Source organism: Schistosoma haematobium, chromosome 3 (assembly GCF_000699445.3).
Source record: "Schistosoma haematobium chromosome 3, whole genome shotgun sequence".
Taxonomy (NCBI): domain Eukaryota; kingdom Metazoa; phylum Platyhelminthes; class Trematoda; order Strigeidida; family Schistosomatidae; genus Schistosoma; species Schistosoma haematobium.
In genome coordinates, this window is record NC_067198.1 from 43,056,117 (window position 1) to 43,083,137 (window position 27,021).

Here is a 27,021-nt window from a genome sequence, read left to right on the forward strand (position 1 = left end):
GCAGTCGGTGGTTGGGCATACGTAACACGTGTCCCAGCCATCTCAACTGCTGAAGTTTCACCACTTCATCAACTAATTTGCCATCCTTACCTAGTACGCGTTTCCTAACAACTGCATTACTTACTCGGTAGTCCCAGGATATAAGAATTCTACTTCCAACACTTCGTACATACTACTTATACCTATCCGTATAACTAGCACATATCACACTAAGATTGATTCCCGATGGAATCATGGACTCGTACAGCTGGTGAGTCTTGTACTGCAATGAAACGACTGTTCAATGCTTTCTAGTTTTCAATAATTATCTAACCAAAGCCATTCGATGACGTAGGTTAAAATAAGCTTTATTCTGAGAATAGATTTTCTAAAAATAATCATTTTATTTAATTTCTTTAAAACATAACTTATAGACATCGTAACTTTATCACTATTCAATTTCTTTGCTGGTTAGTTAAAATAATTATAGGTCAGTGTTCAGCAAAGAAAATAAAAGATGGACACAACCATACCTTGTACCTGTGACTCACTCAACTAGAAAACAGTTAATTACAGAAAATAACAGAAAGAGAGTGGAAAAACTAATCCAAACTTTTTGTATAGGTTCAAAACTCGATTTGATTCGTATCCATTGACATAAGGAGTCCTTCTTGCTCACGAATCCTATTTAGGTCAATACGAGAGTCTAAATTTCTATTACAATGCTCTATTCAAAATATGAACACTGTGTCAAATCTTTTTTTTTTTTAAACTCGTAAAGTTATTTGCAGTAATCATTATTAATTTTACTGTTAAATCTATATTACTTATATCTGAAAAGTAAATGAATGTATTCGAAGATAAATAAATTTATGTTTCATGTTGATTTGAGAATAGGTGAAGTGGATTAAGTATGTAACATTGTTAGTGTTTTAACTTATATGAAAAAATTAACTCAAATGATTTGCTGGGTTTGTTTACTTAGATGCTTTGAGTATGATTGATTAAAACATTCTGGATTCGATATAAACAGTATGATAAAAAACAGAAAAACGATTTCCAGTTCATTATAATTAACTTTAATCCGAACAAGACTGATAGAATAGTCAAATCAAGCCAATGCCAGGATATTTGGGATACGTTTCTTCTTCTCTAAATGAACACTGGTTTTTTTCAGGAACGGCTTGTGTTAACACCTGAACTGAGGATAGAGAGTGAAATAGTCGAACGCGTCGATAACTTAACTTATCTTGGAAGTCTGGTTAGTCCTAATGGGTTGGTGTCTGACGAAATCTCTGCAAGGACTCATAAAGCTCGTTTGTCTTTTGCCAAATTAAGTCGCCTTTGGTGAAGGCGAGATGGTCGTCTATCAAATAAGGGACGAGTATACTGCACGGGAGTTCGTTCTGTTCTACTTTATGGCTGCGAAACGTGACCATTTATGGTGGAAGATACTCGTAATTTACTAGTATTTGACCACAGATGCCTTAGAAATATTGCCAGCATCTGGTGGGATCACCAGATAAGTAATAGTGAGGTTAGATTTAGGGTATTAAGGAATGATGGTAAATCAGTTAATGATGATTTACAACCTCATCGACTGAGTTGGTTAGGCCACGTGTTACGTATGCCTGAATACAAATTACTACGACGCACAATGTTGACTAGTGTTGGAGACGGTTGGAAGGAAGTTAGGGATGGCCAAACCAAAACGTGGCATCAGTGATTAAAGTCTGGTCTGAACCATGTTGGTAGATGTAGACTACTTGGTTGGGTTCTGTGTGACTATCGTAACCAGCGAGTCTAAAGTTTATGTTATAACCTGTTTCAGTTGCTTTTTCACCAATCATAGTTTTCGTCACGCCAACTAAAACATATTTTTGGAACGTATTTAGTCGCGTGAAACAGGGCCGTATTGACACAATTAAAAATGAAAATATATGCATATCATAGTCACAAGTAATACAAATCCAGAATAATAGGGACGAATAAGCTGATGGTAAGAATGGAATAATATGACGTATAACAAAGACTTATAGATCAAAAGAAAGCTTCGAGATGGGGAAATAGAAAAATGGAACAGACAAAGAGTTTACTAATCATAAAATTAAGTATAAGTAATAATCCTTCATATGATGGTCTCAAAAGTTATACTTCCGTACTATTCTCTCAATTAAATCAGTCTTTTATTTCACGTGTTTATCTGAGAATTCGACACCAACTGATTACGAAACCGTTGTTTTTTGAGTCGGTCCAAGTCGCCATACCAAATTCATAGAAGCAGTTATTTCAATGGTGATAATATATATATGCACTGGTGAGGAGTCCCACAATAGGACGAAACCACCGTCCAGTGCTTACAGGTTTTCCATGGTGGTCTAGATTCAATTAATTCGTGATCTCAACAATTGAAATATTAATATTTACTGTATACTAACTAATTTAAAACTTACTTTACTCATGATATTTCTATCATTACATATAGCTAAACGCCCACCGAATAAATGTACACCATATACAGCAAATATAAACATGAATACAACTAACAGAACAGAAACCTACAAAAAAGAAATAACGATAATAATAATAATATTTTCTTTGAAAAAACGTTTTTTAGACCTCAAAATCTAAAACTATTAGTCCCTTTGATAAATTTCGATAATGCAATGAGAAGATAAAGGTTATTAGTTCGATATAAGAGCATTTAATTAACTGCGAACGCATCATTCCAAAGGACTCTTCTTTTAAAGTTATCAGAACTAAGTGATGATATATTTGCGTAATACATTTCGAACAATCTGATCACACACATATACTTGTTAAGAACATTTACATATGAAAAATTAAAAGGTCAACTAGACAGGTTAAGGGTAAGTCATAACAAAGGAAAAATATTAAAGTACACAAAAACAATGTGATAACCACTCTGGATAATAAATCAGTATTACCAGGATAGGTTAAGTGTAAGAACAAATTGTTTCTTAGATCACATAGAAGGGAGTTTCAGTTTCCGTATAGCCAAGGTTTTAATAAACCTTAGTATACGTCCTTGAAGGCTTTTATACAACACTACAAATGATGACTTGATGTCGACCATATGACCAGTCTCAATCAAATGTTTCACAATAGAGGAGGATATCTATCTATCATATAAAAATGTCTTAACTTTGTCTTCACATTGCATTATCGGTCTTAAAATAACAAAGGAGATTGTATAGAGAATCTTAACATTAAATTATCAGATAATTTTGTTTGATTTCATTAGTATAGACAAATATTTAATGGGAACATATCTTAATTTCAATGGTTGAGATCATGAGTCAACTGAAGCTAGACCACTATGGAAAACCTTTAAGCACTGGACAGCCATTTCGTTTTCCGTAGTGCGCTCCATGATCCTGCCTCGCGAGATCCCAACCCAGGACTTATCAATCTCGCGTGCGAGCGCTTAACCACTGAACCAGTGAGCTGGTTGGCATCCAATGGTGTTAATGTCTAACTTCAACTAATCCACGAAATTGAGTGACACATCCACCAATTTCTTCAGTGAGTTACTATCTCACAACAGACGTGCTTGAACTCCACTGTTCACTGCTTAATGTCAAATATCTATTGTCAGCTAATATTATTTACACTTATTACAGACATGATAAAATGACTTGTGAATCGATAGTCAAAATTATATATTTTTGTGTGGTCCAGTAATCACACTGTAGTGAACGAATACTCAAATGGGGAAGAATAATTTATTGTTTAATATAACATTACAAAATGTCTTCGTAGAATACCAAAACTAAACACCAAATACTTTTATGCAATTAATTCCCTTTATTAATTTAACTAAAGACAGAACGAACCTGGATTAAGAATAATGTGAATTCGTTATATATCGTGATTTCTCATTAACTGATTACAACCAAATATGTATTGAAATTTTACATTGAGATAAGATATAGTGTGAAACAATTGACATGAATGAATGCAAAGAATCAGACTGACAAAGGTTATCAATAATAACCATATATATATATATATATATATATATATATATATATATATATATATATATATATATATATATATATGTAAGAACAGGTCGGAGATCATTTGGTGATTTGATGGAGTTTTGTTCTCTGAGCTGGATGGTTTTGTCGTGAAGCTTTCATCGTTCTTCCGAACGACATCATCAGCACAAACTTCAGATAGAAGTCATTTGGTGTTGGAATCAAAAAACACTGAGGGGTGAGTGATATAATAATTGAATGAATTTCAGAGACAGATAAGATCAAATGTGTGATAATTATAGAAGTAATGAAGGGTTTGCACAAGATTCATGGGATTAAAAAAACCCTGGTAAAATGGGTTGCGTAATGATTAAACAAGATTTCAAAATTTTGAAATATTCCCATATTGTAAATTTAGAACGAGATTTGAAGAGTTCACTTCAATATAAAATTCTAATACATATTTGCTTGTAAACAGCTGATAAGGAACCGTAAAATAGAATAAATTCATATGATCTGCATCTATGTTCGTTCTGGCTTTATTTGAATTCAATACTTTATTTGCACACCTTCCATCAGTTATCTTTTATATACTTCATGATTCTTTCATTTCTGTTATTATTACAATTAATCTCTGTTTACATGTCTAGTCTCTTCACTTTGATCTTCTCAACTTTCTGCTGGCAGGCATATCACTTCTGATAGGTGTTACATACTACTTATGTCGACAGACATCATGAATTAAACTTATATGGAGACTTATTAAATTCTAGCTAGATATGTACTTCATCAGAAAAATAAATGACCGCTTTTTATTCATTTATCTCGTGAGCTGATGGAACATATTGTCAAGATTTGCAAATACAAGCAGATATGAAGAATGGGAATTATATTAGTTCATTAATTTTTAAGAAACTTAGATATCCCATCTAAAGCACTTGAACGCAGAATATTATTTCAGGGTTTTAATTAACTTTTATACCAACATTCAGATTATAAACATATGTTCTTTTAAATGAACTCAGCGAACACAATAAATTCATAGATACTAACCCAGGTAGTATATAATGTCATCTACTCCATACTACTGAGTAGTCTCGGATCAGGATGAAATATTTAACTTTCCATAAGAAAGTGAAATAAGGCGATTTTTTGATGATAACTATTGTAACGGCCACTCACTAACATTGGTGACGACTGCCACATTTTCGACCTGGTCGGATTCTACCTGTCATGAATTCTAACTAGAACGTCGGGGAACCGATGTTGAAGTTAGTCATTAATGGACTTACAAATACATCCTACTTTTCACCAACACTTTAACTGATATTCATTAGTGATAAAAGCAACCATCAAATAACCATCATTATATATTTCACAATTGAACCTTCTGATGTAATTTCCAGGTTCCGATATAACAATGAATAAGGTCACAATTGATTGATCACTGTGTGGTGATCAATGTCATGCTTGTCTAGTCCTTATTAGTGCAGATCGAATGCTATCGATCATGTTGCAATGTGGCCACCAGTCTAGGTGACTCGACACTGCGAGAACTATGTATTGAGATTTTAGATGGTGGTTGGAGGTAGTCAACAGGAAACCCTAGACCCAGGTTTCGTGCTACTTGGCACTCGTTAGCAAGGTGTACCTGTAATCTTGAGGGGACTGATGCTCCCTGGCGGATTCGATCTCGTGTCATTCAGCTTCACAGTCAGATCGGATAGCTCAGTGGTAACGTCTCTCACTGTGAAGCTGGGTGACACGAGATCGAATCCGCCAGAGAGCACCAGTTCCCTCAAGATTACAGGTACACCTTGCTGACGAGTGCCAAGGAGCACGAAAGCCGGGTCCAGGGTTTCCTGTTGACTACCTCCAACCACCATCTAAAAAATGAATAAAGTAGTTCCTGAAGGTAATATGTCCAAATTTATAGATTTCATTAAACAGATAGATTCCTAATCAGTACGTTACTTTATATTTACAGTTATGATATCTCCTCAAGTGAACTGTTATAATAGTTATCTTGCACATACAATACAACTTTATATTGAGAAGAAACTTTAGTAAAGTCTATTTAGTAAATCAAATTAAAAAGAAATTTGACCACTGTTTAATTTAATTTAATCTAATACATTCAAATGAAACTTACCATAAGAATTTCTCTGAATCCTCGTACAAGTTCATAAACAACTCGACGCATTTGTGGAACTAAACAAAATATTCTTAATGGTCGAAGACATCTTAATACCATAAGTAAATGACCAGTAGATCCTGGACCGATCACATCAACACGTAACATATAACTGACAAAAATTAAACTGATCTATTTGTCATGATCAAAAACAAAATTAGAAAATAAATAATAGAATTAAGGAAAAAAAACAAACTGTAGTAGTAAACAACTATCATAAAATATGAAAATCATACATCAGTTACACATCTTTGAATTGTCCTTTAAATTACCCTATTATTCATTTAATTCTGTTGTTGTTCCGATTACTGTCCTAATTCTTTTCTCTTCTTTCTATGTTTCTCTTCTGTTCGTAAAAAATTCTACTTCTTATACCTGATATATACTACTTATAACTGTCCTCATAAGTGGTATACATCATACTACTATTGTTGTATATATACACACACAACTACAGCTAGTTGTGAAGAATTGTATTCATCAAGTCAAATAATTAGGTCAAATAATTATTTACTGTATTCATTTGTTATTAAGATGATTATCTTATATTTTCTTTTCATAAAAAACCCTACTCATTATACAGTTGATTTCTTCATACAGTGATTAAATAGTTAACACTAACAACCAGTACAGATAGGAAACAACAACTATGGATACATAAATAAATTGAAAAAATAAATTAATTAATGAATGGAAGGAAACTTTTTTCTTTTTTGTAAACAAAAACTTAGAAATAGAAGAAATCTAATTGAAAAAGTTGTTACTATGGAACATTGAAAGACATTGGATAACTGTATGATCCTAGTGCGAGAATTGTTAACACTTTGTATCCATGACCTCAAGAAAGATAGAATCCGGAATCTTCAAGTCTTATGGTGAATGAAAGTAATGCAAAAAATAGATTTAATAACTAAAAGTCAATTTTAAATAGTTGTTTTCTTTTGAATGTTATTTTAGATAGAAATTTGACAGTGTAATAAACATTTGTATATGGTATTCATCAAGGTTTGACTTCAATTAGTGTGCCACTGAACGCTAGTGATATCAGACAGTTTGTTTGTCATAGAATGAAAGTTTCAAACGATGCTCAATCATGATAATCTCAGGATTAAAACTCACAACCTCCAAGTTTCAAATGCCTCCAATTAACTAATATTATTACCGAACCTACCCAAAAGAATAAATACTTGTTGTAAACTTCATCCTTCATGTATTTATTTTTAAGTGGTTGATTTAACCTTATGAAACAAATTAAAAGCCTTAAGATGTTAAAATATTGAAAACGTAAATAACGTGTTTCGTCTTATTATTCAAAGATATTGGTATGTTTCAAAAAGTAGTTGATATAGGATTCTTTCTATGAATGCATAAACAATTGACAAATAGGACTTTCAACCAATCACCATTTTGCGCTTACATACTACTTGATTTTATTAAGTGGTTTCAATACATTCAACAAATATTATAGATTTTATGTCGTGATTGGTGGTGTAAATGTGTCAGTAGTTCAAACATCCCCATAGAATATTCTTCATTTTTATAAATGAATCACTTAATCTGTGGATTTGTTTTCGCGTCTGGAAATTGGTTGGAGTTAGATATAAACACCTTTGAATGCCTGCTCAGTGGTCTAGAGATTAAGCGTTTGCGCTCGAGTCCGGGTTCGAGTCCAGAAGGGGGGGCGTTGATGACTAGGAGTCCCATATTAGGACGCCCAGTGCCTCCAGATTTTCCATGGTGGTCTAGCTTCAATTGACTCATGAATTCAATAACTAGATTTCGTAGCATTGATCTAATTACAATTGCATTTTAATAAACTAAAAATTTTCTGTTTCATTATGCACGTTACTTTATGAGGATTCTTTTTTAGTCGAAAAGTAACCTCAAGTTATTTGAAACAGATTATTCTATAAGCAAAGATGGTTGGTGGCTAACAGTGCAATGAAGGACGCGCGTTTCGTCTTATTTGATACGCATGCCAGAATCGATGTTCACTCCGGGATTGAAAACTCATGTCCTCGATTTCACTGCTAACCACCATCCATTTTCACTTATAATGCTTGTGACTTAAGGTAGTATCGAGGCCATTCGCACAGAATGCACATATACCATCAAAATATTTAATGGTTATATTTTAACTACTACTATTTACTTAGTAATATAATGACAGTACCTTTAAAAATGTTTGAACGGTTGAAGAGAAGGGAATACATTGCGTTAAATCTTCTTATATACAGATTGAGAAATATATATATATATATATATATATATATATATATATATATATATATATAATTAATCACTTACTATATAAATAAATAAATCTAAGAATCCGCCAAAATCTTTTAAAAGTGCATTAGGGGTAAATATTAGTCCATTGGCAAATATTTTCAAGGTCATTTCCAGTGTCATGACAACGAAAAAAATATATTCACATATCTGTTAAAGAAAATAAATAATACAGAGAAATAACTAAAACTATTGAATAATAATACGTACATAAATTTCATCTTCTGTGATAATCATTTTCAGATGGGTTTTTTGTCGAGATTGTAGTAATTTCAATGGTTAAGATCATGAGTCAGTTGAAGCTAGACCACCATGTAAAACCTGGAAACACTGGACGGCCGTTTCGTCCTATTGTGGGACTCCTCAGCAGTGCGCGTCCATCAACCTAAACTTCATTTCATTATAAACTGACATCAGTTGGAGAGAGGGAGAGAGAGCGACACTTTGAAATGAAAGTAAACTGCTTTGGAACATATTTGCACCAACCGACATTCATTCATTCATTATGAAACTTGCCTTTTAGTTCATCATAGTTAATATTTTAGTTATATCATGGTCTTTAATAATATTGATAATTAAAAGGTAATAAATAAAATAATTAGATAAACTGGCTAGTAATAACTTTAGACACAAATAATGTATGTTAGCATTGTATCACCAGTTTTGTTACCTAGAATTTTCTGCAAACCAATATATTTAGTCTGTTCTATCAAGCGTTGGAAAGCTAATTTGTGACTCAGGAATTGTTTGTTATATAAATAAAATCGTTAATGTTGGAGCTGACTAATATGAAAATGAAACAAAGACATTGTTTACAACCCTGAAAGAAAATGGATATCCAGAGAAATTTATAAATAAAAACTTAGCCAATAAAAGACAGCATAGAGAATGCCCAACGGTAAATAAAAAGCCTCTATATATACGCTTACAATTCAGAGGCGACGCGCTGAGTGAAATGTTAAGACTTTAGTTAAGTAGATCAATTCGAAGGACTTTTAACGCAGCTAAACTACAACTAGTATTCTCCACACGACCAATAATCACTTCGAGGTTGAAAGATAAATTACCTAGACTAGCCACCTCCTTCTGTATCTATCAATTCAACTGCTCCTGTGGAGCAAGTTATATTGGCAGATGTTCTAGGAATTTGTACATTCGGGCTCGTGAGCACCTACCCGTGTGGTTAAGCAAAGGTGTTGTCAAAACTGTTAACAGCTTCATCTTAGACCATTTAGTCCAAACAGGACATACAGCCAACATGGAGCAATCTTTTGCAATAGTCTATCGTGTCAACAGCAATTTACCTAATTCCGTCAGACTGCGAATCGTACAGACGGCTGAAGCAATTGCTATTCGGATCAAAAAGCCAGAGCTTTGTATCCAAAAGAAGTATGTTCAGCCACTCCTTTTACCCTGGCCAACTAGCTAATAATCAATCTTATAATGTGGTGACATAATCTGATTAATGTTCATTTTATGTCCCAAACTTATTATTATTATTATTATTACTGTTATTATCATTATTATTACTATTATTGTCTTTACACTTGATAACCCCTTTTTGAGGAATTTATTCAATATCCACCCCTGAATCGACTATATTTGACCTAATTATTTTACATATTACGCAATTTCCGATTTGTAATCAAAATATTCTCTCTCTCTCTCCCACCTCATGTTGACCATATTTATTCTGATGATGATTTATCTCACAATTTCATTTCGCTTACAAACTGATTCAAGTTAACACTTCGTATTAATCAGCCCAAACATTAACGATTTTATTTATATAACAAACAATTCTTAATTCACATATTACAATTTCCAAATGATGATGTATTTTGCCTTATATCTGACCAATTTTATGGATTATTCATTTGGATATGAGATAATTGTAGAACCTGATGAGGAATTATTGAAAAGAATATTCTTCATTCATACAATTGTGTTTTTAATATAATGGGAATTTTTCATCAATTATAATCAATTATCTGAACTTTGGGTATCTATACTAGAGGTTTAACATCGTGATAGGTCATAAGACCAATTGATCGAGTAAGAAATGCACTAGTTAAGTTAGTAGATATGTTATTAACTGTCAGTATAGAGTTGTGAAAATTATTGAGTTTTAATAAAAGCCAGGACTGACTTAAGTTGGACAACTATTAGAGATCTAAGAGGACTAGACGGAGGTTACGTTCTATTTTGGGCTACTAAGTATAATGGCGCATGTATAACCTCACTACAGGAAGTCGAACTCAGGACCTAGGTCTAAACCACTGAGCCGGGATCCATTTGTATACAAGCCTAGCTTCAGTTAGTCAACAATGATGCTCGATCATCTTTCATTGTCTTCTGCGGATACCATCCACAAGCCCAACATATTTAGATTGAGAAGTCTCATACTAGGACGTAACAGCTGTCCAGTGTTGCCAGGTATTTAATACTCAGCTCATGATCTCAGTATTGTCAACTGTCCAGGTAGAAACACAGTGATACTAATAGCAATAATATAAATGATATTACAAATGACTTACTTGCACTTCTGGTGTATTCATTAATCTAAAATGTGGTGTTTCTAAAGACATTGATGCACATGATAAAGTTGTTACAAATATAGCTATCCAATCCAAATATGTAACTAATCCAAGAAATTTACTAGAAGAAATTACATAGAAAAGGAAAATTTGAAGGTAGAGTTGCTTTTAAGTTATTATTTGAAGACGATATGCCATCAACATTATCAGCTTGAAAGTTACATAATTTTTAATTCAAGCAATAGATGAAATTCTATGTTTACAGATGGTCTTTAACTAGACTATATTAATTGGATTGTATTATTATGCTTACATACTTCACTTACTCTATGAGTGACGTGTATACACTAGTCGTAATACAAGTAAGAACAATTAGACAAGTTGCATTGTATCGAGCGATGCACATTTTTAATTTTTGTAAATTATGTATTCTTTGGTAGTAATCGGTAGGAAATCCTGGTGGACCTAGATTTTGTTCTAGGTTCTCACATATAACCAATGGATCTTGATGCTCCTTATGAGGTTCCAAACCACTTCACCCATTGTCAAAGTCAGATATTTCAATCAAAAATAGATCTCAAAAATGTCACAAATACTTTGTTTTCAAAAAAATCAACTAACAATCTAGAACGTTATTATGCTGCCAGTACATCACTTCGATATAACCGACTTCTACAATAAAACAGTGTGAAAATAACTTGTATTTTATACGAGTTAGACTAGTCATTTTATGGAGATTGTCATATTTGAATATAGTTTACATCACTATTTGACATTTTGCAGATAACCTACGTAAACCAGCTCGCACTACATGACTGCTTCGTTCCACAATGAGACTTTTTAGTTATGTGTTCAAAACAATCTAGTCAGTGATCAAACACAAGACCATCAGGTCATGTAACTAGTTAATTAGGTGTTGGGATATTCAGGAAAATATCCCAAAAATCATCCTGTTAAGCTTAATGCTAACCTTGGACATGAAATGGTATCATCTTATTGGTCAATATTTGTTTAATGTGTCATTTTCCTACTGACCACTATTGTACAATGTTATTTTCTATTTTGTGGTACATTGTGGTCTGCTTGACTGGTATATAAACAAAGTATGTTTGAAATATAATGATCCATATATCCGAGGCTGAAACTTGTGTTCTGGGCTCAACTAACTGGGCTAGACAGGGGAGCGAGACCAATCAGAACCCTAGGTCGTTCTACGTGTTTGCGCGTCTTTGGTCCGATCAATAATTCGCTACCCCTTAATCAGCATCATTTTCACAGTCATAACATTAGGATCTATCAATTTACATTTGGAACCGAGTATCTATTCACAAAACTATAAAGGATTTCTTCTAATGATGAAAATTTCATAAAATGGAGTTTTAGGAAAAATAATAAGTCAATTTAATTAAATAACAATAACTTACTGTATAAAGTTTCCATTATCCGTTGAATCCATTGAATCGTGTGCTTTATGTCTTGCTTCAACAAGAACTAAACAAAATCGTCTAAAACGACTTTCACGTCCAAGAACAAATAATGGTCGATCAAAAAATGGATGATTTTCTCTAAGTTCAACTTCTTGTTGTGTTCTATATAAATGATTAATAGAAAATATTTTATTCAGCATTGAAATCATTGTTATGAATAAAGTATGGAATATAATCTTATTTTATAGATTTAATACATTTAAGCAATCATATGATAATATATTCAATTTGCTTATTTTCATCAATCTTTCTCTTTCCCCTTGGTGATTGATTGGATCATGAAGACTATAGCATCTGGGGTGGGAGCATGGTATACAGTGGACAGCTAGGATGAGGCTAGACGATTTAGACTTCGCAGATGTTCTGGAGCTTCTATCGCACACCCAACAACAAATGCAGGAGTGTGGAAGCAATCTCAGCAGCAGTAGATCTCAACATACACAAAGGTGAAAGCAAGATTCTCCGATACAACATAGCATGCACTAATCGAATCACACTTGACGCAGAGGCTTTTGAGGATGTAAAAACCTTTAAATATCTGGGCAGCATCATCGATGAACATGGTGGATCTGATGCACATATGAAAGCACGGATCAGCAAAGCAAGAGCAGCATATCTACAAATGAAGAAAATCTGCAACTCAAAACAACTGTCAACCAACGTCAAGGTTAGAATTTTCAATACAAGTGTTAACACAGTTCTTCTGTATGTGGCGGAAAGTAGGCAAACTACGAAAGCCGTCATCCAGAAGATACACGTGTTTATTAACAGTTGTCTACACAAAATACTTCGGATCATTTGGCCAGACACTATCAACAACCTACTGTGTGAGAGAACAAACCAGATTGCAGTGGAGCAAGAAATCAGGAAGAAGCTCTAGAAGTGGATAGGACACATACTGAGGAAATCACCCAACTACGTCACAATGCAAGCCCTCAGTTGGAATCCTCAAGGCCAGAGGAGGAGAGGAAGACCAAAGAACACATTACACCGATAAATGGAGACAGAAATGAGAAGAATGAACGAGAATTGGATAGAACTAGGAAGGAAGGCCGGGGACAAAGTGGGTTGGAGAATGCTAGTCGGCGGCCTATGCCCGATTGAAGGTAACAGGCGTAAGTAAATAAGTAACTACTTTTGATAGTTAAAAGGAATGGATTAATCTTTTTCTTTTGTAAATGCCTATCGCTATCTTAATAATATTAGATAAGAAAGATTATTTCAGTGAAGAGTTCCCTTTTCGGCGAATTCATTTTCAAAGCTGTACAGTCGCAAATATATATATACTTATTTTTACAGGATGATAATAATACTGATAATAAACTTCTGTTATACATGGTGACAGTGAGGTTAAATAAACAAAGGTACTAAAAATTTAAAAAAATATAAAACAAGGAAAGTTTTATAATCGTTTGATTGTTGTTGGCTTAAGTATTCATCAAAAGATAGATAGGGAAATTATCATTGGGAAAGGATGGCTCAGCATGATAAAATAAAATGTTGAAACAGAAATGAAATGTAATCGGAATGATCGTGGAAATAAAAACAAACCAGTTGGGGGCAGAAGATTTGAAGGGAAGATGGAAGGTGAAGCAGATGGCTGTAAAGGAACAAGAGTATGAAAAAGAGAGAAAAAATTTACTATATTAATACTATGGTAGAAGAAGAGGTTGTACCAGTCTCTTTTGCACACACAATTCTGGTTTTTCCAGATGTATGGCTGTTGCTTCGGCAATGCAAAGATGCAGTCCAATTGTCTTATTTAATGTCTTAATGGGCGTATTCCGTTCATTTTAATATATCTTTAAGGACTTATTTCAGTGAGTTGAACAATTCGCTTATCGTAACTGATTTCAAATGAACAAAAGGATTATTTCATGTGGATATTATCTCAGTTTGTTTATAAACATTGTGAATTAACTTTGTAAGTTGATATCAGACAATTAACTTGACGATGTTAATTTATGTCAATCTTGTTTTTTAAAACTATAGTGAAAATTCACATTACCAGTTTACTTTTTAATATGATTCTTCACTGACACTATTCACTATACAAGAACTATGTAAGTAAAAATAACTGGTCATCTGTGAGAATGTCTGAACAATTCACTTTTGTAAACTAAAACAACCCGAGCTAAACATTGATAAGTTACATCTCATGATGACTATCTTGCATTCAAACCATTTTTATTTTCACAGATTGAAATCATGAGTCAGTTGAAGCTAGATCACCATTGTAAACCTGGAAGCACTGGAAGGCCGTTTCGTCCTAGTATGGGACTCCTCAGCAGTGCGCATCCACGACCCCGCACCACCCGGGGCTCGAACCCAGGACCTACTGGCTTCGCGCGCAAGCACTTAATCATTAGACCACTGAGCCGGCATCCAACGGTGTTATTGTCTAACTTCAACCAATCCACGAAGTTGCGCCACCGTATACCAATATCTTCAGTGAGTTCCTATCCCACAACAGACCTGGTTGAACTCCACTGGTAACGGCTTCTCACTAGAACTTCGGGAGTTTTTCCTGAAGTCAGTCACTAGTGAGCAGTTGATTACTATCAGAATGGGTTTTGTGGAGATTTTAGAAATTTCACAGATTGAAATCATGAGTCAGTTACATCTCATGATGACTATCTTGCATTCAAACCATTTTTATTTTGACTAAAAATTGGAACTAGTTAGAATAAGAAATTGTCATCCTCTTACATCATTACTAAATATAGAAATAAAAGCATGAACAAAGATTCTAGTAAAATAGCATGAATACATTTTATTTCATTTGGTTCTCTTCAGTTGCTTATAACCTATGGTATGTAAAACTCATTTTGTAATTACAACTTTTAAATATCACAAGTTGTAAGCAGCTGACTAGTATCAAACTAAATAAAATGAATTTAAGCTATTCTATTCGAATTTTTGTTCTTGCTCTTTTCAAAATGCTAGTGGGAATTATGTGTATGAAATATGAAAATGAATGAACAGAAGCTTCAGTGATCATAATTCAGTAACTTGGAATCCAAGGAATAAGCAACAGATTTTTAAATTCTGTCAATATACGGTACGGTACAGAGAAATCAATCTAGAATAACAAAAGTACCACCCTTTAACTGTGAGATTGTTCATAAGATGGCTTACTAAACATATAGCAATGGTCTAAGACCATCAAAAAGAATAAATATTGAACAGTCAACAAGTTTTATTTTTACCACTTTCCAAAGAATTTAAAATTAAGAAATGTAATCAGCTCTAAACAGTACAATAGCTCCATGTTTAATAGATACTAGGAATATAATTGATATTTCTAAATTCTTCAAAATTCTCAGCAAGCAAAATAATCCAGCTTTTCTTCAGTTTACCGAAGTGATATCATTAAAAAGATTTCAAACCAGGTTTATATGTCCAGAAAAAGAGACAATACCCAACTTCATCATTGCCTTGATAAATTTTGAATAAAATCAATTATTATTATTATTATTATTATTATCATAAGGGGTTTTGTGGTGATTGTAGTAATTTCACTAGTTGGGATCATGAATAGATGAAGCTAGTGGAGTTCAACCGGGTCTATTGTGAGATGACAATGGGGGATGTGTCGCTCAATTTCGTAGATTAGTTGAAGTTAGACGCTAACACCGTTTGATGCCGACCAGCTCGGTGGTCTAGTGGTTAAGTACTCATGCATGAGAACAGTAGGCCCTGGATTCGAATCCCTCGGGACGAGGTCGTGGATGCGCACTGTTGAAGAGTCCCGTAATAGGGCGAACGGGTCATCCAGTGCTTCCAGGTTTTTCATGGTGGTCTAGCTTCAATCGTCTGATGATCTCAACTATTGAAATTATTATTATCATGGTATTTGTTTTTAGGCAATCTTTGCTATACTAATTGTTATTTCATATAAGCTAGTATCGTTCTTTCATTTATCTGTTTTTCACTTATCTGATTCTTCATAATTAGATAAACTCTTTAAATATTTTACAATTATTACGTAATTTACATTATCAATTTTGGAATCTAGACACTTATCACCTCATCTCTCTACGTCGTTCGTCTTAATCTATTTTCAAGTGATCTAAACCTAATGTAAACTCTCTAGATGTTCTATTATTATTATTATTATTATTATTATTATTATCAACGCACGATCGATCTTATCAGTTTCCGGACTTCATTTAATTCCTGTTTCATCTCCCTGCTTTTGAATTCAGCTTCAAATAACCTCTTTGTAATTCTAATTCTCTTAGTCATCATTGTCAATTACTTCATATGAAATCATATCACAATGTTACACGTTAGTAACAATACAGTTGCAATCAGCTGATCAGGAACTAAAAAAATAAAGCGAGTTTATGCTATTCTGCCTCAATTGTTTTTATTTTGGTTTTATTCAAATTCTTAAAAGAAGACAATTGTATGAAAACTTTTCACGTTTATCATAAAGAAATACCGAATATCTGAATTATGTTACTGTTCAGATTATCAGCAAACGATACAAACAGTGGTTTACGTTTCTATTTTTAATCAGTTCACAACACTAAACAACCTTGATCATCTCCACTAATAATGAACACAGAAGATTAATGTGGAGAGAAAACTGAGAGAGTTCTATTAGGAAACTATGGTCAGTGGAGTTCAAGAATATGAAGCGTACAACAGGTAACACTGAATATTCAACCTATGCATAAAATAATTGTTTTGTAGTAATGTGGAGTGATAAATGTTACCTGCCAACTATATTACATTGAAGAAATATCGTAAAGCATTAGAAGTATGACTAATATAATATCAAATGAATTTGATGGGGTTTTGTATTATGAAGTAGACGAGTTAACTGTGAAGCTTCCATTGTCCTGTAGGGGCTGGCATTGTGCCAAGCCCATGTAGATTGTTTCAGCTTCTGGACAGATCAATCTTTTCATTCTTCTGAAGTCACATTTTAACCTTGTCACTTACTCGCTCATTAATCCTGACTGTTTTTACATGAACATATGTGTGTTAATTACTTACCCTATTCATTATGTGCATGTAAATTGTTTTTCTTTGATTACAAATATCGAGTCATCTTGGTTAAATCTAGTTGCCTCACTCTCCTTCTCCACTAAGTGTCATTTTATTTCGCATTGCTCCCTCCTCTTCACTTCCTTCGCTTCGTTTCACTGAATGCTTGTCCTAACCATTGAGTGTACTCAATATACGTATTCAAAATCCATTTTCGTGTTCAACTTATTTAATTCCGTTATTGACTAACGCGATTAAGGTCGACAATTATATACGAGAGTTGGCACCATGTATATTTTCATAAAACTATCATACAATATAACGAGTTAGATATCGGTCCATTAAAGTTTATCTGAACAGCACCATTGACACAAGCTTCATATAGAAGAGGAATTTTATCTCAAGTCTTTTGCTGACGATAATGTCCAAGCGAATATTAAAAGATTCATGAATAAACCTGTTAGTTAGAATACACAGGCTCAACCAAAATCATTCACTTGAACTACAAATCTTCTCTAGTATTTGATACTTTAAACTCTTATTTATCATTAAATTAATACCAGGAGTTATTCAGCTAATAGCTAATAGAACAGTAAGATGCAAAATACTGTTCCGCTTATATGATTATCTTACCTTTTAAGTTCTGCTAGTTGAGCTTTTTGTTGTAATAGTTTGATATCATCATGACTTGTTCTATTACCAGTTGTTGCTTGTGATTCACCATTACGATCTGGTCTTACTGAGGGATTTCCTCCTCTAACTTCTCCATTAGCCCTAAATGATTTATGTGTCCCCATTGGATTTCCAACTCTGTTTCTTGTGCTTCTACAATATATGAACATGGGATAGTATTACAGTGAACAAAAAGTACTAGTTTATATCATAAATTTGTAAATGGATGATATCAATGGTTTAGTTTAACTGACATTCTGAAATATCTTTTTGTCATAATCTTGTGTCTACTTTGAAAATAATAAGTAGTTTCAAGACATTTTACGACATTTTAAATGGTAGAATATATTTACGTAACCATGATTTTTCAAATACACATATAGTATACAAATCATTACTTATAATTCAAAGTCAAAAATACATAGTTGGATAGATTCATGATAAGGTAAAATAAGCCTGAAGAACAGTGTGAAGTACACACTACTAGATTGGTATTCAATCTTGATTTTGAATACATCAACTTCAAACAAACAGAATTTAATGCCTTTCAACTGTCATCTTTGAAATATTATGAATTAAATACTCTCACCATTGAAAAAGACTTATTACTTTGACTTTATTTCGGTTTATTGTTAAATAAAATTTCATGTCCATTAGATCGTTTATCAAATGATAGGGAGTTGAGATCAATGGACAGTATTCAACAATTAGACGTTTTTAGATGCAGACAGTATAAAAAATACTGATATTTCCTTTTAATATCATAGGAAAACAACATTAATCACTATTCACTAAAGTGAATATATCTTTTATGCAAAATTGCCAAGTTAAATATTTAATCAATGATTTACCATCGACTTGAAGAAGACTTCCATAAGATTTTAATACAATGATCAAGCGATTCCCAAAAATCAGTTTCACAATCTGAACATAAACTATTATTTACCTTTTTGATGATCAATGGATCTATCTCCCTAATAATTTAATGATTGAGAGAATTTCAAATATTCAAGAGGAAACATCGTTTGTAAAAAAATAATTGTTATTCATCATTGTCAAGAATGGATTTATAATATTTTGTAATATTTTTATTATTAAATGATAGGAGTTTAAGAAACATTCAGAACCGAACAGCACTGAAATATCATATTTTAAATTCTAGTTTAAAGGGTCTATACTATGAGAATTCATAGAACTTCTAAGTATCACAATGAAAACGATATGGTTTAACCTAGTGAATATGAACTTGATTTCATATAATTCTCGTCTTCAGTGTGATAAATCTTACCAATGAATGCTTGAATCAGTTTCTTAAGCTTTACTATAACACTAGGTTAAATCTATACAGCAACTTAAACACGAGAGAAAAGGCGTGAAATATAAAGAAGACACTTTACTCCAAGGTTAGTTCATGTATAGAAAATCTAGGGTATTTATGGCATTTTAGATGGCCTTGGGCTTCGAGAAAGTTTTGTAACCTTTCTAAACATAGTAGTAGTAAAGTTAATCATTCAATCAGAAATATGACATGTGAATTTTCACTTTCTAGATGTTTCTGAGAAACTTCCATTGAATGATGATTGGATAAGATGTTTCCAGGCGTTTTCAAAGCCCTTTTGAGCGTTTTTTTTTTTGAGGAATTTTAAAATCAACCACAAAGTCTAATTATTAAAGTCTTGGTTTGGGTTTTCTTTTTTCTTGTTTGTGAGTTCGGTTTTATGCAACGCTGCACAAGAATGTTTAGATGATAATAGTTTAGTCGAAATAAACATTGAAATTGCAGAGACAGTAGAAATGAGAAGATATTGAACTTTTCTTATACTTATTTTCAAAATAAAGCTTCAATTAACGGGTTAGTTGAAAAGAAAATATCTGAGCATAAAAATTTTCAAATACTCAGCAGAATAATATTCTTATCACAAGGGGATTTTGTGGAGATCTTAGTAATTTTGTAGTTGAATTCATGAGTCAATTGAAGCATGACTACCATGGATAACCTAGAAGCACTGGACGATCGTTTCGTTCTAGTACGGGACTCTTCAGCAGCGTGCATCCACGATCCCGCCCTCTCCCCTCAAGATGTGAACACAGGACCTATCAGTCTCGTGCGTGATTGCTTGACCTCTAGACCGCTAAGCTAGTCGGTATCCAATGGTGTTAATGTCTAACTTCAACCAATTGACAAAATTGAGCCACCGTCCACCATTTTCTTCAGTGAGTTACTATCTCGCAATAGACCCGATTGAACTCCACTGATCACTGCTTCTCACCTAAACTCCAGGATATACCTCTTGAAGTCAGTCACTAGTGAGCATATGTTGAATAATATCAAAAAGGGGTTTTGTGGAGATTTTAGTAATTTTATAGTTGAATTCATCAATTCATAGTAGGACGAAACGGCCATCCAGTGCTTCCAGGTTTTCCATGTTGGTCTAGCTTCAATTGGCTTATGAATTTAACTATAAAAAAAAGAATAGTATTCATTTAGATTTAGTATACTGTTAGTTGAGACTTGAGCACTTCAAAAATATTTACAGTAACACATAGAGTCTAAAACTTAAAGTTTTCAATGTAAATTATACAGTTGAATACAGATGTTCATTATCCACGACTACATAATCTGTATTACCTTTACAAATAAAATATCATTCATAAGATAAATGTTTTTGTGAATAGATGTCTCCATGTTAGTGATTATATTTTTATTCATAAACACATTAAACTATTTTACAGGATAAATGTGAATGAAGATAAATTTGAACTGTGAATACTCTTAACTTTACCTTCTTTCTAATCGAATTTGATGTTGGGCTGATAATAAGGATCTATTTCCAATGTTTGAAGTTTTTTCAATTGTCAATAAACGTGTTTTATTCGATTCACTTTAGAAATGACAAAAACAATTAAACAAAGTGAAATATTATTATTTAAAATGAGAATAGCATTCAGTGTTAAATAATGATTATTTGTGCCCCCCAAATGCTCTGGTATGGCCGAGAGTGGGGAGAGTCAGATACTCTTCTTGAAATGCTCTCACATAGCCACATGCATACGACTACTGCTATGGAAATCTTACTGCTTTCCCGCGGCATCACTGTTGTTTACGACATTGAGAGGACAAAAAGCAAATGCCCAGCGCCTTAACCGGGTTGGTGGATATGGACGATTCACCTAGGAGAGTTGAAAAACCCTGATTCCAAACCAATGATGCACATGGGCTACAAGATCCTAAGAAAACAAATGGCGTATGAAACAATTATTGGTCATCGACTACCATGGGACTGAATCTCCTTACGTTGCTCCACTGCCTTGTAGATTAGATCTTCAGGTCAAAGGCTCCGGGTGTGGTCTCCTAAGGAAACCATCTGTTTCGGTTTGGATACCCTTATGGTGACCCAGCCCTCACAAAAATCGAATGATTTATTTTCAGTTTTCAATGAAAGAGCTACTCAAGTCTACAATTAAACTGTAAATCATGGTTCTGACTAACGAAATAGAAATTTATTTTAACCTTATTCTTCAGTATTAGGAGCAATAATACATCATTACTGTTTAAACGTTTTTTGGTAATGTCTAGTTGATATGAAAAAATGATTTAAAGCGATTAATTTTATAGAAAACAATCAAGACAAATGTAAGAATCTACTAATTATTTGTGGTGGGTTTTCCAAATTAAGGTACTCTGAGCTGTGAGGTCACATGTAAAAGTTAGTCAATTGTAAAATAGTGATTAGATGTAGTTGACAGGAAACCATGAACCTATGTTTCATGCTATTTGGCACTTATCATCACTGTGTACTTGTACCATTGAATAAATCGATGCTTCTTGGTGGCATACAGTCAGTGAAGTTATTGCTCAGCTATTTGGGTATCGATCTATCTCCTGTAGTACTGAGATTTATTTACATTTGATTAGCCACTGAGTATTGAATAATTCCATGAATTTCAAATCTATCATAGGCTAGATTGAAATCTATCTATCACATTGATCAACTTCCAGTAAACCGACAGACCAAAATATAAAATTAAGACAATCAATATGAAAAGTTTACATTTACCTACTTTAAAAGATAAATAATTGCACGAAATTTCTCTTCACCATGTAATCCATGAACTTTGCGTTTAATAGCTCTTAATGTTTCAACATCTGTATGACTAGGAATTGCTTCTTTTGTTAAGGTATTATAATTAATAAAATTAGGATTAGCATTAGAAGGATTTACACAAAATGGATTTAATTTGAGTTGATTTTGTTCTGTTGTTTGTTGTGATTTAGCCATTGTTGTTAACATTTCTTCAATAGTTTCATCTTCAACTTCTTCAAGAGCTGATATAACAGCGAATTGACGCATAAAACTATCACGAATTTTAGGCATTAAGAAGTCAGATACAAGTCGAGTAAGTTGTAACATTTGTGGACGATTTCTTGGTTATTTATTTAAAAACAGAAAAAAAACAACAAAAAAAGAAAAATTAGTATAATCGGTTAGTCGTAATTATCGGGGTATTTGGCACAAATATGTATTCGTTCAAGTTATCATAATACAATAGTACAATAAGATGAAGTTAATAAGATGAATAGTGAAGAACTCGAAACACTATAGTGGAAATGATAATGAGATAAACTAAGCATTAAGAATATGACTCTATAGGAATTAAGAAAATATACATGAAAGAATGCTGGAACTAAATATCTAGGAGAAGACAAGGAGTGGATGCTTCTGAGTCATCATGATGAATTTTAAGCCATGCCATTCAAAGTCTTTAACACCTAGAGTTGGTTAGCATGTAGACCCCGAACGGATAGTCTTTATCCATCAACACGACTTAGAATAACAGTTAGTGACTTCATGAACTTGCGTCACTTTTAGGTTTGATCACTCTTTACTTTCTTCCAGCGCACTTCTACACTAACAGAAGTTGATCAAACATATTTAATGAGGATACATGTAGGTTGATAAATAAGTGTTATACGGACAGAAAACTGAGATAAGTTGATAATTCATAGTGTCAATGAATTAATTAAACAAAGACGATAATGCAAAGATAGTGGGAATCAATAGGATGAGAAATCTGTATCAGAAAATAAACATAGAGAATGTAAGTGAAAAGAAAAGTAACATAGAGACCATAGTAATAAAACATTTAAACTTGTAGTGTCGGTTATTATGTTAAGCCCATATACCTTATTCTAGCATTTGGACAGCCCATTCTATTCATTCTACTTGAGTCACATTCTCACCTTCTTATTTATTCGCTTATCAATGTTGACTGGTTTATATGAGCGCGTAGGTGTGTGTACACTTCTTATCCTATTCATCACATGTCTGTAACTTACTTTTGCGTAGCTATAAATATTGATTAACGTTTGGTTAAAGGGGAGTTGAAATAACCGCCATCTCCAGTGTGCATCGTTTTACTTTGTTCTATTCCATTCGCTCTATATACAAAATATATGTATTCAAAAGTCCATTCACGTTATTCGACTTATTTAATTCCGTTATTGACTAACGCGATTTAAGTCGATGATTATATACGAGGATAGGCGATAACAAACATTCTTACGATCTCCTTGGAGTCAGATCTCGGGCCACTATAGTGGAGAGCCCTTTCCACAACATCGTTCGATCTAATTGACGACAAAATAAAGGGCCCCACAAACTAATGAGAAATGTTTAGGAAAAAGAAATGGAAATATATGTACACTAATGGGATTTGTTTTTCAGATTATTCATCTGAAGAGGGACAAAATGGTACCAGTGATTATTTACATAAGACAACGAAAGCTGAAACAGTTTGAGCGAAAATTAAATGGTACAAAATGCGAGTGTCGATACGGTGTTATCCGTTACAGTAAAAAGAAAAAAGAAAAGTCACTTAATATTGTTCAAAATAGTAAAAACATCACTCATAGCTCAAGATATAAAAAGAGATAAAATGAGTGCAGCTGAAAAAGTATAACTGATTTAAACTGTTTCTCTCGATCTCTCCAATCATAGACTTCATAGACTAATGCTACATCTTTTTTGGACCTCCTAACATTCTTCTGATTTGCTAGAATACTGGCCAATATAGACTACTGGGATAGAATGAGGATGAGAATAAGTGACGTGCATTCCTGATACCTCCGTCATCGAAAGTCTACAGTCAACATAACATTTTTAATTATAACCTTGAGTTTAGTCTCAGCCCTTAATTAATTGCAACGGTGTATAAACCCACTGAGCCTTTTGATTGTTAGTCAACTTGAGTATTTAAAGTCCCGAAATTCCTCTGATTTTCTTTTGGTTACTTCTATTCAGTTCTTTCCTAGTCATTTACTTTGTAGATAATGCTTAATTCATCTTCTTCTCTTTTGAAGAGGCAATTCAGGTTTATGAGTTGCTTGACTTCAAACAATATTCAATGCTTCACTTGTATTTTCTGTGATATTATTTGTATAATACGATTTGTTATTTAATAGTTGAATTCATGAGTCATTTGAAGCTAGACTACCATGAAAAATCTAGAAGCATTGGATGGCCATTTCGTCCCAGTATGGGACTCCTCAGCAGTGTGTATCCACGATCCCGTCCCGCGGGATTCCAATCCAGGACCTATCAGTCTCATGAACGATGTTAATGTCTAACTTCAACCAATCTATGAAATCGGCTCCACCGTACACCATTTTCTTCAGTGAGTTACTATCTCATAACAGACCTAGTTGTTATTTGTTTTATTTCTATTCATGATAATAAGCTTCAATGTCTTTATTCTTTAGAAAAAAAGTTTTTGTCGTAACATGGATATGATTTACATTTGTTTTCTATAAGTAAGTCAATGAATCATAATTGACCTTTCAACATTATTAATGATGCATCTTATATGTGTTTATTAAAGTACAATTAACGTGAAATTTATTATTTTCTAACACTATTTTATTTTTAATACTGATTAATTTAATTATAACCGTTACATAAATATATGTAACATCATTTGAAGGTGATTTCAAAGACTTAATTCTTTTTAATACTAAACTTATCAACAACATACATCTTCACTTGGTAACTGCTTATATAGATATAATGAACAACAACAAAAAAACAAGCTTATCATTATAACTAAAAGCATAAAAACCGAGTAATTTTACAATTTATGGCAATAATTTTACTCCACCCCACCCCACCCCGAGAAAAAGCTCTTAGATATATTTCCATTCCAGTAGCCACATTATATAAATTTGTGTAATTTCTAAAGTATACAAAAAACGGTACTTTACATACATTAAGTTTTATTGTTTAGGTCATTGTATCATGTGAATAAGGAGAACTAAATGTAATAATATCTTTCATATGACGTAATACAATATATATGTGGACGTAGTGGCTGTGCTTCGTTAACCAATCACCTTCGCAACCGTTATCATATAATTCTCAACGGTGTTTGAAATCAGAAGTAGCGACTACAGTTTTATTAGCAGATACATACATATAAGGAAATGGATGAATCATCGAATCATCTAAGCAACTACTGATAAAGCTAGCAGAATGAATCTATACGTAGGCGGTAAGCAATGTTCAAGCATACATGTTTCACACAAGCACAACAATAATAAAGGTACAATGAACTGCTATAGTACGGATAACTTTGTCCACTAAATAAGTTACCAAAAGGGAAAACTCAATTGTACGTGAGTTGCTATATGGAATCATAGTAGTGAAAGTTTGTGAATAATGACAAACATTTTAAAAATAAAGAGAATTCAACGAAGAAAATTTTCTTTTCGACGATTTCTTCATTGAGATCATACATGATTTCAATCAAAAGCTTAACAATCTCCATAACCCCATAGTGATGATGATTTCGTTGAAACGAAAATTATCTTCTCTAAGTTCTCTTTATTTTTATTCATTGGCATAATGGGTTTTTTGGAATAATGATTTCGTCGATGTAAGATAAAAAAAAGAACGGAGAACTTCCAAAAGTTTAACTCTTAGACTAATCAATAATCAATAAACATAATGAAATAAATGTGATTTACTAACCAATTAAAAATCCCATAAACAACGATCAGGTTATAAAAAAATTGGAATAAATGGCATGGGGACAATTAAAATAAATATATCAACAATAAGACAACAAAAATTTTGGCAACAATTAATAAAAACCAAAATTAACAAAATAAACTGTTAATCATCACTTGTGGAGAAGATTTGTAGCTCAGGTGGAGTTTTGTTCTCTGAGCTGGATGGTTTGGTCGTGGAGCTTTCATCGTTCTTCTGAACGACATCATCAGCACAAACTTCAAATAGAAGTGAAGTGTTTGAATTTCTCCACATGTGTTTTAAGGTCAATAAGAACCAATCAACATCGAGGTGCACAGAACAAGCTTTGAAACACATATGGAGAAATTCAAACACTTCACTTCTATTTGAAGTTTGTGCTGATGATGTCGTTCAGAAGAACGATGAAAGCTCCACGACCAAACCATCCAGCTCAGAGAACAAAACTCCACCAAAATCATCACTTGTGTTTATGTTTTTGTTGAGAAAAAAAAACAATGACAGTTTAAACAATAAACCACCTATCTAAGTAAAACTAATGTTAATATAATATAGAAATATATTTAGTTCGAATCAAATTTCAAGCATATATTTTTATTGTAATGATTGCTATATTGTAATAAAATGGAACACAAGTGGGGACATTCAGATATATTCGGACACAAAATTACAGCACATCTGAGAACCATACAGGTTCAGATTTGTGTAGTAAGGACAGAAGGCCTACGGCCTATGTCACTCCTTATCTAGTACGTTTCTGTGAGTGTACAGTCCTCTCTTGAAAGAGTCAATTGAAGGTGTGGACACCACTGCTTCAGG

General features: G+C 33.1%; 1 protein-coding gene across 1 annotated transcript in view; it reads right to left on the reverse strand.

Annotated features, from left to right (window-relative positions):
• The window catches only part of MS3_00005828 (uncharacterized protein), a 128,229-nt gene that overhangs the window by 36,639 nt on the left and 64,569 nt on the right, over window positions 1-27,021 (reverse strand). Inside the window, exons 16-23 of the mRNA XM_035729481.2 lie at window positions 22,223-22,585; window positions 20,944-21,042; window positions 18,122-18,313; window positions 12,428-12,592; window positions 11,004-11,124; window positions 8,485-8,616; window positions 6,136-6,309; window positions 2,433-2,537 (exon numbers count right to left, since the gene is read on the reverse strand). Coding sequence (XP_035586582.2) covers window positions 2,433-2,537; window positions 6,136-6,309; window positions 8,485-8,616; window positions 11,004-11,124; window positions 12,428-12,592; window positions 18,122-18,313; window positions 20,944-21,042; window positions 22,223-22,585 — 1,351 coding nt within the window. The remainder of the gene's footprint in view (window positions 1-2,432; window positions 2,538-6,135; window positions 6,310-8,484; window positions 8,617-11,003; window positions 11,125-12,427; window positions 12,593-18,121; window positions 18,314-20,943; window positions 21,043-22,222; window positions 22,586-27,021) is intronic.